General features: G+C 42.3%; 1 protein-coding gene across 4 annotated transcripts in view; it reads right to left on the reverse strand.

Annotated features, from left to right (window-relative positions):
- Positions 1-4357: 4357 nt before the first annotated feature.
- The window catches only part of mib1 (MIB E3 ubiquitin protein ligase 1), a 47884-nt gene continuing 35302 nt past the window's right edge, over positions 4358-16939 (reverse strand). Inside the window, exons 13-22 of one of the 4 annotated variants that reach the window (XM_072364557.1) lie at positions 13719-13851; positions 12303-12389; positions 11663-11821; positions 10012-10193; positions 9194-9383; positions 9009-9087; positions 8802-8888; positions 7327-7395; positions 6541-6641; positions 4358-6445 (exon numbers count right to left, since the gene is read on the reverse strand). In XM_072364557.1, coding sequence (XP_072220658.1) covers positions 6305-6445; positions 6541-6641; positions 7327-7395; positions 8802-8888; positions 9009-9087; positions 9194-9383; positions 10012-10193; positions 11663-11821; positions 12303-12389; positions 13719-13851 — 1228 coding nt within the window. In that variant the 3' untranslated portion in view covers positions 4358-6304. Of the gene's footprint in view, positions 6446-6540; positions 6642-7326; positions 7399-8738; positions 8889-9008; positions 9088-9193; positions 9384-10011; positions 10194-11662; positions 11822-12302; positions 12390-13718; positions 13852-16939 lie in introns of all 4 variants that reach the window. The other 3 variants (XM_072364556.1, XM_072364555.1, XM_072364554.1) reach the window with 3 other exon arrangements.

Consider the following 16939-nt stretch of genomic DNA (forward strand, 5'->3'; position numbering starts at 1 on the left):
CTGATCGCATCTAAAAAGAGCGACAATCACTTCATCATCTGAAAGTTTAATTAGTAAGTTCGGTGCAGTACTTAAAGTGATGAATGTTTTATTTCAAAGAGAAAGCTCTAAGACTGTTTTTTTTATTTTCGTAGCCTTCACTTGAGTTCAAATAACGCTCCAGTTGGTAGGTTGCAGCATTTCTAACCTCATCACAGATCTTTTCAATCTCCGCATCAAAGCACTTGACAGTTTACTACCCAGGCAAAGGTTGCAGTTCCACAGTTTTATAGAATTATTAAGTAAGCAATTATGATAACCCACTGTTTTAAAGATAATAGAGTGATAAGGTTCTGCCAAACTCACACTGCAGTTTGCCCTTACTCTGCTCTTTCTGAGCAGAAAATCAATATCTCTTGCACCTTTGTTCTCTGGACTTGCTGACTTTTTTGTTTCACTTAAAAGTCACAGGTTTCCTTGAATAATAGCAATAATAATAATAATTTCAATTCTAAATGACACCTTGTAGATGCACAAGGTAATGACCCTGCTTGTTAGTGGTATTTTATCAAAGCTCATAAACCCTGAATGACTATATATTGATAAAGACTGTTTAAAGTGTCATCGTAATGATAACATTTGCACTGTAAATGTGGATCGCAGGCTCCAGTCTTCAATTTTGCTAGGCTGATAAGGACGGGGACATTGACGGACACAACCAACGGGTCAAGGGCCACGGAATATTTGTATTTTTTTGGGATTTAAACAAAAAAGAAGAAGAAGAAAAGAACAGAAAGAAAAAAACTTTGTAAAAATTCTCAAATTAACAAAAGATCAAGTGAAGTAAGAATTGGACCGGTGGCCTCTAAAACTGCAGAGCAAAATGCGCTTTGATAACACATGAAGGAAAATAAAAGCAACGTGTTTTTGACAGGAACAGTTTGTCCCTAAAATCCACAAATTTTAAAAACACAATCCCGTCGTAGATTATATCGTAGAAAGAAACCTGATTTAAAAATGATTCTCTTCATCGACTTCCACCCCACTTTGGGGTAGTTCAATGCGAGAGTTGTTTGTGTGAACCATCTCTATGCACAAACAACAAACACCTGAGCGGTGTGACACTTTGCTCAGATTGACACCAATAAAGCAATCAGTGTGTCGGGAGCCTGCGCGTTTCAAGGAGGGATCTGTAGGAGGGGATTACTGAGTTTATGGCTTTACTCTGAGGGGTGAGGCTGTTGCTCACAAGTACACCCAACTACAGTTGTACAGACACATAAAAACATGTGTGATCATATCACATTAAGGTAGCTTAGATTCATTCCGACCGCTACCCTGACAAGAAACCGACCAATATTAAGACAGTTCAGCTTCCACTGAAGGTCGAGCTAAATCAGCTGGTCGCTGTAGTTTAAAAAATGTTCACTTTACTTTAGAGGGAAACAAAAAAAAAAAGGTCCCAAAACAATCCTCGGGCCCCTCCCTTCTTCTATGGTCCTAAAAGAGTTTGTCCAGACAGCCAGAGTGCACTTTGCTCGGCCCGATCATAAACCGGGACAATAAATTCAACCAGACTTCTGAAATGGACGACATGAGAGAAACCTTCAGACCGTCAGAAATCAATTCCTCCAGCATGGCAGGAAAAGCCCAAGTGACCAAAACAGGCAGTTAAAAGCACGTCTCTCTTTTTCCTAATCTGTGTGGTACCTGAATCGTGGAAGAATTGATTTCTGCAGCTCCGGGTTTTTAAAAACGCCGACTTCGGTGGAATGCTGTGTACGAAGAAATGTGCTGCAGATGGCAAAGATTCAAGGTCTCCACATCAAGTCCTCTCGCATGTTGGTCACAAGCATTCGCTGGGACCCTTTTAATCAATGCAGACAATGAAGGAAAATGCATCTTAGGTGCAACAAGCAAGGTTTTATTTTTCTCTCAGGGTTTGGTTTCATGAAATTGTCCCTCATGCTGTTAATTCCCACAGCGTCCCATCACGCGAAGGATCATAAAATACTACGCTCAAGCTCTTTATTAAACGCCACAGTTCATTTAAGCAGCTATTTTTCCCCCATTAAACCCAGGACTACGCATTAAAACAAGTATAGGATCACTTCTAAATAAACAATGTCTATAATCTGCTGTCACATCAAGCAGAGAACACGATGAACCGTCTTACTTTAAATTCTTTTGTCCTCTGCGCAACAAAATAAAGTTTATTTATGACAGAGGGGACCAACAGCGTTAAACCGCTGGGTGTGCTGCCACCTTGTGATGTGCTCTGAGCCCTGCATATCAAAACACACACAATATATTCATTGCTCAGGTCATAGCTTCAGAATCAACACCAAGGGCACAGCCTGAGGAGGGCAGACATGCAGCCATTAGAGCCCACCAAGAGATGCATGTCACTGACCCTTCCCTGCGATCGCAGTAGACTCGAAGCAGGTCTCTCGCCTGATCATGCTCTTGGTTCGTCTCTATCTGCTGCTCAGTGGAGCCTGCAGTTCTGTGCCACCATCACTCACACTCTGCAGGGCAGCGAGCGGATTAACTGACCTCCCCTGGTGTGGGAGTAACAGTCCCAGCAGTCCACTCTGCAAACACTACAGCCCTCCAGCAGCTGAAACTACCATGCGAGGTGGTCAGGGATGCTCCCCAGGATCAGGCAGGGGCCAGAAGGGGAGATAGCAGCGTCTCCGGCACCCTGACAGTCAGTCAGCATGGCAGCGAGTCTGCAGGCTGTCAGAGAGGGATGAGAAGTCGGCTCTATCTACCAGCTTACAGACCATTCTAATGGTCAAGTGTGATGGTTTTTATCTCCCCGGGAGCTGAGGTAACAAAAACGTTACACTAATATGCAGCTGCTGGATATAATATTCCGTAACCATTCCTTTTTAAGTGCTGTTTCAACAATTCTCACTCTTTCAGAGTCGAGTAAGGAAACGATGCTGGGCAGCATGGCCCGGCATCACAATTGATATCAAATCTCTTTTACTGGGCCGAGGTCTCAACACAGTGCAGGGAAATCGTTCCTAAAAACTCTGAACAATGATCTGTCGGCTGAATTATCTGGGGAGAATCACCTGTGATTGTTCAACATTATTCTTTCTGATGTGTAAACTGTGAATAAAGGGAATAATAAAAAGGGAAATGACCTGTACACCATTTAAACCCAGTTTTAAGCTGAAAGTAATCAAGTAAATGTCTTTTTTTGGGGGGGGGGATTTTTCAGAAATGTAGAAAAAAAAAAAGAAAATGTTGGGCAAGAGGCAACAAAATACCTGAGTTGTGTAAAGCTGAGAATAAATAAATTAATTTAGATAATATACAGAACATAATTTAAAACAAGACATTTCAAAGCATTAAAATTGCAAAGATCTCAGAGATTTCTACAGTATATAAAAAACAAAGTTGCTAATAATAGAATCGTTTCAGTTTTTTGGCTTTATGGACAGACACAGTGGAGACCCCAGCGTGGCTCAGGGCCTCTTCTGTAATGCAGCATCGGGGAAGATGGAGAGTGGTCGCACCCGCAAACGCAAGTTTAAGACAAAAAGATCCCAAATGACTGCTTTTTCTATGCCTGAAGCTAGACTTTAGGTGAAAAAATTAAATCTGGAATACTCTTGACACCGCATAACGAAGCAGAGGGACCATTTGACGTGCCTTTGGTGCACATTTCAAAAGCCGGCCTCTGTGACGGCATGGATATGTTTACCTTTTCGAGTCTTGGATTTTCTTTTTTTTTTTTTTAAATGAGGTTGCAAGTACAATAATTCATTTCACGGATGGAATAAGACAATTGTTGACCTCAGTATAAAACGACAATCAATCAGACAGGGAAGGAGAATTCAATTTCATTCTGTTGTGCTAACAGAGTGAGAGCATGATAAGAGCTGCTGCATGCTGCTGGCTGTGAGACACCCTCAAAGATTTTCAGGTTATGAAGTTACAAGTCGATAAGCTACAACGTAAACGACCTTTAGTCATAATTTCGTGGTGCTTTGGAGACGTCTGGCTTGCTGAGCTGTTTTCACTTGGTTCTATTCGGGAATGTCGTCTCTCCCGAGTGCATTTTTCACACCCATTCTTGCTCTTTTTTCCCCCCTCCGTCTGATTAGGATAGCTGACCCGTCTCATGCTGCTGCTGAGTCATTATGAGGTGTTAACACTTTCAAATACCCCACACCAACCATCTCTGCCATCCTGTCTCCTGGGTGAGGCAGACACTGCACCGCAGGAGAAGAGAAGCAGAATGCTAATTTTCTGCCTGTAAGAAGCCAACAACATCTGAGCTCAAACCTGCAAAACAAAACAAAACAAAGCAAAAACACAAGCTAATGAAAATAAAAAAAAGAAAACAGCACTTTTAATGTCCCATGGTTCATTTCGAACTTTATTTCTGCTGAATGGTTGTTTTAAAAGCACTTATTAGCAATACAGACTGAACAGTTTTCAATGATACGAGTCGTACTGCGTGTCAAACATTCATGCCAAAGAAAACACTACTAATACATCTCTAACAGGACAGGTACAGGTGTTGAAAATAAAGTACAAAATAGGCTTTATCATAACAACCATAACAAGACAAAACTACCATAAAGCGTATTAGTGCTTCTAGCTTAAAGTGTTATTGTGATCAGTGAAAAGAATCAAAATTGTCCACAAAAGTTGCTGTGAGTCCTGAAAAGCAAAACTCTCACATGTGGTTACCAATTCTCACATAGCTGAGCGAAACTAACCACTTCGCCTCCACGTGGACAACTTGCCTTTGAAAAGAGGTAAGGCGAGTTCCGTCTTTTAAAATTCATTAGCCTTTTCCTCCCGAATGAAACTTGACATTTTTTCGACAACAAAACGGATTTCTCTGTTCCACAAATTGAAAACCTCGGCTTACGGACACCTATTGCAGAGATGAACGCTTCCACGGATGAGTGCTAGAAAGCTACTGCTAACAAAATGACACCGCGTGTTTCAACGTGAATATCAAAGCAGAATGTTTTGAGAGATTTTGAGGCTACATAGTAGGAAGGCAGTGATACCTAGAAATCCTATTGTTTTGGGCAGCAATACAAAATAATTTATACTACATTTTATTCTTCTAATAGATTTGACTCTCTAGCTGAACAAATGTTGATTCTGAGAAAAGTGAATACACTTAAATAAAAAAAGTAGTACAAGATAAAGAGCACCTTATCCCCATACAAATTATTTAACAAGTGGATTTTTGGAAGCAAATGGCACAGACTCGTCAATGGTAAATTAGCGATGTTTCGTCAATTGTACAATTTTTGTTGGACAATACAACCAAGTCTCAACAGTTTAACATCAAAAGGTGACAAGATAACTCTTGATACTGAAATGTTTGCATCAAAACAGTTACTGAAACTGTTCACTGGACAGTAGAAGCGTGAGTTTTTTTTTGTGTTTGCCTTAAATCCCAACTTGGCAGCTCAACTGCAGCCAAGAAGGGCGTCGCAATGCTGCTGCGGTTACATCTTGGTCAACAAAATACAGGTGTAGTGTGCTACCTCCAGTCAGTGCAGACATTGCGTTTACCTTTTCTAGTGCAAACCTGCCAACATTTGGTCTTCTGCTGCAAGAACAGTCTGCATACAGAGCCGCCAGCCAAAGTGAGCTCAGACAGCAAGCTGGAATCCTCTCTGAATTTCATAATGAAGCGACACGTCTTAAACTCGGCATAAATTTAAGCACTTCCACGTTCACATCTGGAGCTTCCGATACTAATACGCTTGCATAAAAATTTACAAATACAATAAAATTCGACCGCAGCAGGCAATGAATGTGACAGATGCATGAGAACTTACCATAGAAATAAAAGACCCACATCTTCTCCTCCGCTACTGCGAATTTGCACAAAGCCCTTGGTGAAATCCAAAGATGGGATTTTCCCCTTGAGTTCACGTCCAAGACTGAATGTGAACTTTGTGTTCAAAGACAAATAGCAGGTTCAAATATCAAGTGAAAACAGAAAAACAACACAAAGAGGAGGACGAAAAGCGAGTGGAGGGGGAAGAGGCAGTGGGAAGAAAGAAAAAAAAGGAGATATTCTTGTCTGCCTGGCTGCGTTGAGGACATACAAAGAACAGCAAGACTGGTTTAAGTCAATTCATTTTTCTCCATGTTTTGTAACAGAAGTTCCATTTGAACACAATCACAATAAAGAGCATTTGTAGTTTAGTGTTAAGACGTGGCTGGCTGACTCAGGTGCTGTGAGAATGGCAGCAGCGGCAGCTGGTGTGGATGTGGCGTAGCAGGCGTCATCAGTGTGGGCTTTAACAGAACAAAGAGTCTGTGAGGAGGTCTAGTAAAGGAGGATGCGGCGCTCGATAGCCTTGCGGCAGATGGGGCACTCGCTCATTCGGTCCCCGCACAGCTGGCAGGTGCCATGGCCGCACATGAAGATCATGTTCTTCAGCCGGTCCAGACAAACTGGACACATGGTCTGCAGGGAGACGGAAAATGAGCTGTAAGATCTCATGTTTTCAAGTTCATTTCACAAATGTAGAAATCCACAGCAGGGGTCTCTCTGTGGCTCACCTGTTCTTTAATGTCTTGAAGCTGTTGTTGTAGCTTCTGCACGTCTGCGTTGACGTTTGTGTTGTCCTTGTCTCTCTGCAGCGCCGGGATGTTTCCACTGGCTGTTTGGACATAAGATGAAAAAAGCACACTTTGAGAGGAAAAAGGGAATTTTCTGATCAGCCCAAAGATAAAAAAAACCAAAAAAAAAACCAATTAGCACCAGTGGCCACCTCAATTTCCACCACTAACCATAAAACTTTACTGCTGGTAAAAGAACTGTAGCCACAGCAGCATTGCCATTCTGACACAAGCTGGACGCTCAATTTTATTTCGGAGCAGGAGTTTCATAAACGAGCATGGATTATAAACACATGCACTTTGCATTTTTATCACTTGGCATTTCACTTCTGGCTCATTTCTGATGGTTTTACTTCAGCAACGCGCATTTTGTAATTATCTGCTAAATAAGCCTGCACAACAAAACTCACCACTTTTGGCACTGCATATTCTGCTGGATGTTAGTGAAAAGTATGTGTGAAATGGCCTCAATGTGTTATTCAAATTTTCCGGACCTGCCAGGAACTCCAAGGCAGCTGGTTTTTGCACACAAACATCTGCCAACAGAGGTGAATACCACTTGATATTCATCTTACATACATTACCATCTATTTTTCGATGTGTGTGTGTCACTGAAAAAGAGAAGGAATGGGGTTAAAGGGAGAGGGGAGGGGCCAGGGCAGCACTGTGGGGAGTTCTTTTAATACAAGGCTCTGATAAGGGAGGGGATCATGGAAGTATACTTACACCAACTTAGTGCCAGATTGTTGGGCTGGAGAAGATCCTGCGATCCCCCTGCCATAGAGTTAGAGCTCCCTGCTGGGAATAACCAGTCACATTGTTATAGCAGGAGCTGCGCTCACCAGCTCAACAGTTGGCCTGATGACCAAAACTACTTACTATAACCTCTAAGGGAGGTTCAGAGAAAAAATTGGAAGAGGAAGCTAGGAAGCTAGACTAAAAGCAGAAAGGGTTATCTTTTTTTTTCTTGTTGTTTGTTTTCTTGCCTTCTTGCCCAACTCACCGGGTTAGAAGTACATTATGAAACCCACGTAGCAATCTCAAGGTAAGTAGTCAAAATACTTAAGTGACATAAGTTTTAAACGGGCAGCAACAGGTATTCCTAACGGGACAAAGGGATAAAGGACATAAGCATTCAATGCTGCCCCTTGCATGAGTGTATGTGTGCTTTGGTTTGTATTCACTTGGTAATGAGTGCTGGGAAGATTTGTGGAGAAATTAACAGGAAAAAAAAAAGTAGAAAACATGGAAGCTGTGAACTTGCAACAGTTACCCTTTTAACTAAAAATGTGGAAAATACGGTACAAGTAAACCGGAAAATAAATAGCATGGCAGTAAAACAGAAAATATGACAGATTGTCAAAGCAACTCTGAGCATGTTCAGAAACTACATTACCTCATGACTCGTTCAACCGTCGAAAACAATATATTAGATAAAAATGATGAACTGGAGCAGCTTTGCAGCTTGGAAACAAGCCTGGAGAATGCGTCATCGATCCGAGATCTTTTATAATTCCAAAACTGTGCTTTGCCCTTATTCAGAAATTCACTTTGAGAGAGCATCTACGTTTACAAATAAGTTAATCCCATTTTAAATAAATATGATAAGTAAAACTTTTGGAGTCCTCAGAAACACTAAGAAGATAATTAGTTTATCTGTATAATCAGATATTATTGCATTATTCAACAAAATTCAATCTAGTAATGGATACAGCGCTACATAAAAAGATTATGATTTGAAACACGAAATTTAGCATCTTTGGGAGCTTCATGTGGTGATTTCAAACAAAGCAGCTATGCATTGGTTAAGCTACTATCCACTAAAGCTAATATCTAAATGGAAGATAATACAGTTGACAGAATCAGACTGGTTGTAATGATAAAAACATGCCAGATTTAGAAATGCAATTAGTTTGGAAAGCAAGACTGACTAATTCAAGCATTTGAGTCTGGTTAGCTGAGAGTTTCTACTTTCTAGGATGCAAAACAACATAAAGGTGATGCAAACAAAATGCACGAGCAAGGCAGCAACACAAAGATGTAGATAACTAGAGGATACTATGTAAAAGGTGTAGAAATAAAGACAGAAACAAAAAAAGGAGGTGGATTAAAAGGGAACATGTGGAAGATTCACTCACTAAGGTCATCATCATCATCATCATCATCATCATCATCATCATCAGCGGCATCATCCTCCATACCTTTCCCTCCACAGCAGAGAACAAAGGGGGTGCGGCGTTCCACCACAGCCCGGCACTGTACGCACTTCTTCATGAGGCTGGCACAGTCTGCGGAGGACAGACATGTTCAGAACCCAAGGCAAAATCTGCAGTTTACTGCTGACACAAAAGCTGACCAAAGCGCAGCAAAATTAGGGCAGCAGATGTTGACGTGGGGGTGTAACTTACTCTCACAAGCGCACATGTGACCACAGGGCTGGAACAACACAGCTGCTTTTTTGTCAGAGCAGACTACGCACTCCTCAATCTGTAGAGGGGGCACACGAAACACAGGCACAGAATACAACTCGATCCAGTCTGGGTCATACAGCAGTGTGTATGGGTACGGCACACTATAGTACACCTCCTCATACCTTGGTTCTTGACTGGACCTGCTCCTTGCAGATGAGACACTTCTTGACACGGGGCGAGCAGAGAGAGCAGGTGGCAATGTGTCCGCAGGGCCCAAACAGAGTGTCTCTCTTCATGTCGGAACACACCATACACTCCTCCAGAGACTCGATGTTGCTGTTCAGAGACGGGCTGCGGGTACCCACCTGGCCACTGGAACATTGATAGTAGAGCCACAGTGTGTTAGACGGTACGAGCAAAAGCGGCTGAAAACGCGTGACGAAAACAGGGTGAAATGTAGAAGATGTGACCTCTTTCAGATGCTGTGAGAATGGCTGCTGAGGCATGACCAGACATCAGACACTTTTCATGTCTGATTGCCTATGGTGTCTGCAAGTTGGAGACTTTTAAAGTACTTTGTGAAATCATTTTGATGAACTTTTAAGTCCTTTGAAGAAGAAAAAGTATGTTCAAGGAAGAAAAAATTTAATAAAATCAATAAAGAAAAAAGAAATGTAACAGTACACGAAACAGTTTCTGTGAAACTAGAAACTGGTTTTTTTTTCATTTTGCTTTTGTAAGTGTTGAATATACAAGATGTAAAATGCTCATTTAGGGTTTTCACCCTAAATGAGGTAAGGTATATTTCTTATTGAATCTGGTCAGCCTTTGCAGTTTCTCCTTAAATTTAGTCTTTATGTTAAACTCTCTTGGCTCCAGCTTCACATTTACTGTACAGACACACAGACATGACATTGGTATCGGCCTTCTCGTCCAATTCTCAGCAAGACAGCCAGTAAGTGTGCTTCCCAAAATGTCAGCCAATTCCTGGGATGTTTACCTGCTCTTCTCTTTGTGACATTTCGCCAAAGCCTTGCAGAGGCTGGGGTCAGGACACAGGTCCAGAGGGGACTGGCCCTTTTTGTTACGAATGGTCAAATCTGCTCCGTTAGCTGCCAGGAAGCAGGCGATGGATGCTGCACTCTTCTTCTCAGCCCCTTGGGTGCCCAAGCCCATGATTAACTGCAGAGAGCCAGACAGAAACAGGAAAACAGACCAAGTCAAAGGCAAATCAGGCAAATTTTGACTTTTGACACCAGAGATTGTTCTCAAATCAAAGCCAGTGGGAACAGTGTCCTGCCTCGACCTTGCACACTGGCACTTAAACCATGAATAAAGTCAAAAGTAGGAAGAATAAGAAGCCCTGCTTTTAATTCTTTTAATACGTCTTCAGAATTAAACTCAGGCAAACCATGTCCACGCACAGATCCATTCACAACAAATTATCTAATCAAAGACATGCCTTAAGAAGACTATCAGGCAGTGTAACCTGCACAGCCCATCCAAAATCCCATTAACTGTCCCTTCTTTTTCCCTCCCATAACTCATCCCCTCACTTGTCAACCCCGATTCAAAGCTACTCTCTCTCAAGCAATTTAGGCTTTCCATGTCTGATTGTCTTCAACCAGTAGCTTTTACATCTTCACTGATGGAGCCATCGGGGCGGCTAATTCGATTCTCATCTTGAAGAGAAGGGAGAGCTATGGGAGAGTGACCCAACTGCACATTTCTCAATTAGGCCTGCTGTCTGTCTTTTCCGCCCCTCTGCAGGGGAACAAGAGAGGGCAGAAAGGGAGATTGAGGAGAAGTGGAAAAAGGAGTGGGAGTGAGACAGAAGGTGACAAGTATGGGAAATATGTCTCTGAAGCAAGACTTTAAAATCCTCCCTGCGGCGATTAATGATGAGGTGTTAAAATGAAAAGGGTTCAACTATGACATGTGCCCTCTTGGCCTCTACAAAGGGACCCAATCAGGCTGGTCAAAATGAAGCAGAAGGCAAGGCTGTGTTGTCTAGTGATGTAGGTGATGGAAACTGGGAGTTTCCAGACTTAATAGGCTCCGTTATCGTTTGTCACAGTGGGCCACATATTTATTTTTTCCCTCCTTTTCTTTCTTTCTTTCTTACAAGTTTGTGTACAGGTCCTGAGGACACACGTTTATCCAGTCTCGGTCATATCTCTTTTCTCCACTTTAATCTGCAAACTTTCCTGTGTCACTTGCAAGAAAGGAGCGAGACAAATGGGAAAAGTTGACATCAGAGACCTCCAAACAGCCGTGACATGACACTTCAACTGCTTCTAATAGCAAAAAGCTGGTTGCAGACGATAGAAGACAGGTTGACCGATCTAAAGAAGCATAAATGGTAGGTGGTATAAAGTTCTAACCAAATAAATTTGGAGATGTGTAACTGGATAACATCAGCCTATCAAAATATATGGAGTCCCATCCAGAGTAAGCTTGCTTGAATGGCAGTTCTAGAGCAGTTTTCATGAATTGCATCTAAAAATAAAGTCCATCATTGGACACAGATGTATTGAACTAAATACTTGTTATCTTTTTATCAGCTGCTTCTATACACCTTAAGAAGCCTTACATGATTAAGATACTGTAATCTAAGACATTAGCTAAGTAAATAATAAATTCGTATGTACTGTGTTCTTGGAGGGTTCCCAGGGCTCCACTTTGCTGACATCCTGCATATCCTGGAGCTGTCGCAACTGGGACAGAGTGTGGTGACGCAGTGCCTCGTGAAGTGGTGTGTCCCCATCCTTGTCCTGCACATCAAGCTTGGCCTCTGCCCGCACCAGCAGCTGTTAAGAGAAACATAGAAACAAAGAGTCACACCAACAGGCATTCAACTGGAAACTCAAGCGACCGCCACACCACAACTGTAATTTTATGCTAGAATGCAAATGCCACAGAACTGATTTATAAGGCTGCTGCTGACACTGAATTACTTCAGTATTGTACAAGACCCAAGTAAGGAGTGCATTTTTTTCCTGAGTCCACAAGATGGCAACGTAGCAACCTCAGTCCCTCAGTACAACAAAAGACACTGCCTCAAAGAACATTTCCCCTCCCTTCAGAGACAGAACCTCATTCAACTGCAGGACATCCAACCGTGTAAATTAAATGTGGGGCTGCACTGATGTTGTTCCACTCCCTTTTGTGAAAGAGAGACAGCCTGACAGATAACTTAAGGCAGCGTGTTCACTTAGTAGTGCAAGTGAGGAAGGAAAAGGAGCAGAACAAATGGGAAAAAGAGACTAACAAAGAGACATGCACACTAACCCGAACTATCTGAGTGTGCTGGCGCTCCACTGCAAGGTGTAATGCCGTCTGCTGGTTGACGTTCTGAATGTCTAAGCTGGCGTTGCCCTGGGAGGTGGGAACAAGAGAAGCAAACAGACATCATTAACATTTAGGTACTTGAGCATACATCAACAATACGTAATGTGTCACGCTTATGTGCTTATAGAGACGAGAAGAATTTTATAAATGAAAATTATAAATGAATGAATTTGTAAATTAAATAAAACTGTTGGGGGGGGGGGGTTGTTTAGCACATGAAAGAAAATACCAGCCTTTCTGCTCTTTATTTACTTTCAACCAACTAAGTACCACCGATGTGAGTGAGAAAAAGGCAGCCTACAATAATGCTGCATGTGATTGTCATTTCCAATTGCAAACACCTCAGCCGAGGAGATGTGGAGAACAGATAAGTATTGTGATCAGGCGGCGTGTAAAATCCCAACGTAATAAGACTGACTGGCTGGCTGGTTGGCTGGCAGGGAATCTGCAGTGCACCTAGTAGTGTGGTGCAGTTTCTGAGTAGAAAGCTGAGCCATCACTACGAACGAGCCCATTGCAGGAACTTGTGGGGGGGGGGGGAAGCTGTCCCTGCTGAAAGGTAGCTTGCACAGCGAACATTCATGCGTTGGAATGTTGCAGCAACATTACTGCCTTGCACCACGTCCTCATTAACCCAGTTTTGGCTTGATCAGGTGACTTTTGCTGTAAACTCGTGTATGCGTTAGTCTTTAGGGAGCTAAACCTGCAATCTCAGAAGGGAAAAAAAAAAGAAAAAAGAGTGCAAACCTATAATTGCAAGAGGAGGAGGATATGGCCCAGCAGCACTAAAGAATACCCCCTGGAGGCCCTGTGAACCTTATGGATTCAATATAAAAAAAAAAAGGAAGATAAAGGAGCTTCAACTGGTCTACAGCTTGCCTGCTGCAGGGAAAGCAGTGGAGGCTGAGTTCAATAGTCTTTTGTTACATTAATCAAAGTATTCTGGATGAATTCATACTGCTGTGCTGTCGGATACCAATTATAAAAGGGAATGTATAAAACAAAGCGTTTCACACGTTTTCCATGACATGCATCTAACCAAATAGATTTGCTTCTATTTCAATCAAATAGTTCAATAATTGTTCTCAAGCAGGAAAACAGGATCCAAGGCACTCTAAAGAATCAATTCGGAACATGTCTGGCTGTAGAATAGGCTTCAACTTTAGGCTTAAAACACTTCAAATTGGACAAAGCCTTCTGGGAACACTGGAGATGCTGCTGCTGGTCTGTTAAAGCGATCAAACCATCTATGTAGACACGGTTCAACTGTAAATGAATCACAGCATTTGTTTTCAAGCGCAGTGATTAAGCACAGGTGTAAAATGTGTTAGTCGCAGGGCTTGTGAATGTCGCTACCTGGTGCACCAGAAGTTCAGCTACTTCTACGTGGTTGTTGAGGGCGGCCAAGTGTAGCGCCGTGTAACCGTCATCCTTCTTCTCGTCCACAATCCAGGGCCTTGGCAGTTTGGATAGCAGCACTCGCATGGCACTGCACAGTAAAGAGAAGAGGGACAGGAGTGAGTGCTTAGCTGGGCTCTGGGAATTGATGCATTAATAAAAAAACAAAAAACGTCAAGGCAATTAAGGTATTTTGATAACAGGTATAAATTTGTGATGCAAATGCCAAAATACATCTGTCAGGGAATTTCTTATGTACAACACACAACATAGAGTCTGTAGTGCTGATACACAACATATTCCAATGCACTTTTTTAGGGGTCTAGCAGCGAAGCTGCAGAACCCTATTGTTTTAGTAGTTTTTCCTATTATTATTATTGATCTACTTTCCGCTGCAATTGAAGTCTATGGCAGCCCCATTAACGCAATGGTAAAAAGTTGTGAAATTTGGCATATCTATTTAGCACATTCCCATTAGCAAATTCAACAAATTTCGTGCCCAAATTCAAAACTCTCTAGCGCCACCAACGGGTCAAAGTTTGAAGCCCATTCAGCTAAATAACTTTTGACTCGTTGATCCAAATTTAAAAAACAAGGCATCGTTGGAATCCTTGGATCATGACGAGTCCAACGCACCCTATGACGTCATTTTCCGTCTGACTAGATTTTCCGCCATCTTGGATTTTGTTGAAAACCTTAAAAAATTTTCACAGGTCACAAATTTTGACCAATTCTCATGAAAATTGGCACAGAGTATCTTTAGACCAATCCGCACAAAAGTTGCTCGTTTTTTACTTCAAATTTGACTTTGTTCAACCAGTATATCCAATCAAAGTTGATGGCGACTACGCCAAAAAGGACGTGAGGCCATATCTCAGCAACAGTTTAATCTTTTGACATCAAACTCATAACACATATTCATAACTCGATTTTGAAGAGGCCCAAGAATTTTGGTGATCTTTGACCTATAGGTGGCGCTATATTTAGAAAAAATGCATTTTTGCTCATATCTTTTGACCCGTTTGTCCAAATTTCACAAATGACATACCGTTGTAATCCGTGGATATAGCCGAGGTCAACGAATCTTATGACGTCATTCGCGCCATCTTGGATTGTCCGCCATTTTGAATTATGTCAAAAACCTTCAAAACGCATTACAGGTCACCCAGATTGTCTGATCTCCACGGGACTTGACATATAGAATCTTCAGACCATGCCCCACAAGAGCTATCATGTGAAATTTTTATATTCACTTCCGTTTGCCCGTAGCAGCTAATCAAACTCAGCAATGACGCGCCAAACAGGACGTGAGGCCATATCTCAGCAACCATTTGATCTTTTGACATCAATCTTCTAATACAGACTCATGACCAAGTCTTTAAGAGGCCCAAGAAGTCTGGTGCACTTCCACCCAGTGGAGGCGCTATAAGTAGACAAACTGCATTTTGCTCATAGATTTGGAGCAGTCTGTTCAAATTGGACAAATGAGGTACCGTTGGAATCCCTGGATGAAGACGAGTTCATTTCAAACACCAAACTTGGTCTATGGACTCATGATGCCTTCCTGATCAGCCGCAGGCTTACCTGCTATTCTGCTAGACCCCGTATCGCTGCTTGCAGCTATATTTTTCTTTTTCTTTTAACAGCAGAGCATATCCCATTTCCACACATTGCGACAAGAATACCAAATCAACTTTGGGAGGAGTTGCTTTACCAAGCAGAGTGTTATTTACATGGAACTCTGAGCAGCAGAAGAGCTGCATGTTATCTTAGAGCACCCGTCTCACTACCATCTTCTCTTAAAAAGGGAGCCCACTTCTCTCTTGATGATGTGCAAAAGTGCCTATCATTGGAAGGCAAAATGGTAATTACAAGAGATTTAGCTGCATTCAACCAGGTCTCCTCCTGCGAAGGACATGGGCATAATGGGATGGGGGGAAAATATCTATTGTTTATATAGGGCTTTGGAGCAGAAGTGGCCTGCTGGAAAGAGCCAGTTCTGTGGCACTGAAGGTCATTTAGAGGATGTGTGGGGGATACAGTGAAAGGCCCAACTGTCGCTCTCTACCGAGTCGCTGAGGAAAAGGGACCCGTTTTGCTGCCGAAACTTATTAGATGCAAATAATGAAAATGTAGCAGGTAAGAAAAAAAAAACTGTTCAAGGAAATATTTGACCTAAGCTGAGATACATTCGCAAATAAAAATAGATACATTAAGTCTACTTCCAGGTAGACTTTATAGTATTGAGTTGTAGTTCACTGTTTGAGGGCATCCATTTTCTCTTTGCCCTTGACCCCATCTCCTTTCTTGCTCTTGCTTATTCAGACTTACGGTACACAAGGAATACAAAATACTGACATAAGACTGATTCCTCTTTTCGTGTGTAAACAGCACACCAGTGAAAGATATCCGAGGAAGGAATAAAGCAGGAAACAGAACTCAGAGGGTGTGAAAAAACTATGAAACACGAAACAGGACAGTTAAAAGCCACATCCCTGACCTGTTCTTGTGTCTTGTCTTCAGTTGGGTACACGGTGTACCTTCAATAAGCATTAAAGCGGCTGTACTAGAGGGAACACTTCTGACCTTGTTTAACCCTTAATAATCATGCAGGGTATATCTTTGAACTGCGACAAAAGGAGGCAGCTGATTTTACTCTCCCTGATATGGCTGAATGGCACGCACTGGAGTGTTTACGTAAGGTAAACAGGATATCTAAAAGTACAGCGAGAAAATGGGCTCCGGCACAGGGAAGCAGAGGCCACGGCTCGCAATGTCAATGAAAACAGTCAACTAGTAAGACAGAGGGAAAAAAAAAAAGAAAAGAAAAGAAAGCTGGCAAGTGTTTAGAGTGAAGCTATCAGACACAAATGATTTTCCGCAGGTTTCTGCTAAACCAATAGTTCAACCACCCCTCCTTCTAAAGAAAAGAAAGAGCATCATCGGCAAATCCTCTTGAGGAAAGCAGAGAAAGAGGGGCAGGGAGGCACGGGGCAGGCAGTCAGCACCTCTGTTCGGTTGGAGATTTGGGGGCTGGTGTAGTGCTGCAGTGATGAACAGCGCAGCACACTGATCCCAGTCTCTCTCGCTCTCTCCCTGCCTCTCATTGCACAGAAGCTTACGCACCTGCATTGCTTGCAGCCATCTTCAACCACTTAATGCAGAGATGCACTGCTTAT

The sequence above is a fragment of the Leuresthes tenuis genome, unplaced genomic scaffold (assembly GCF_036924035.1).
Source record: "Leuresthes tenuis unplaced genomic scaffold, fLeuTen1.0.hap1 SCAF_14, whole genome shotgun sequence".
NCBI lineage: Eukaryota > Metazoa > Chordata > Actinopteri > Atheriniformes > Atherinopsidae > Leuresthes > Leuresthes tenuis.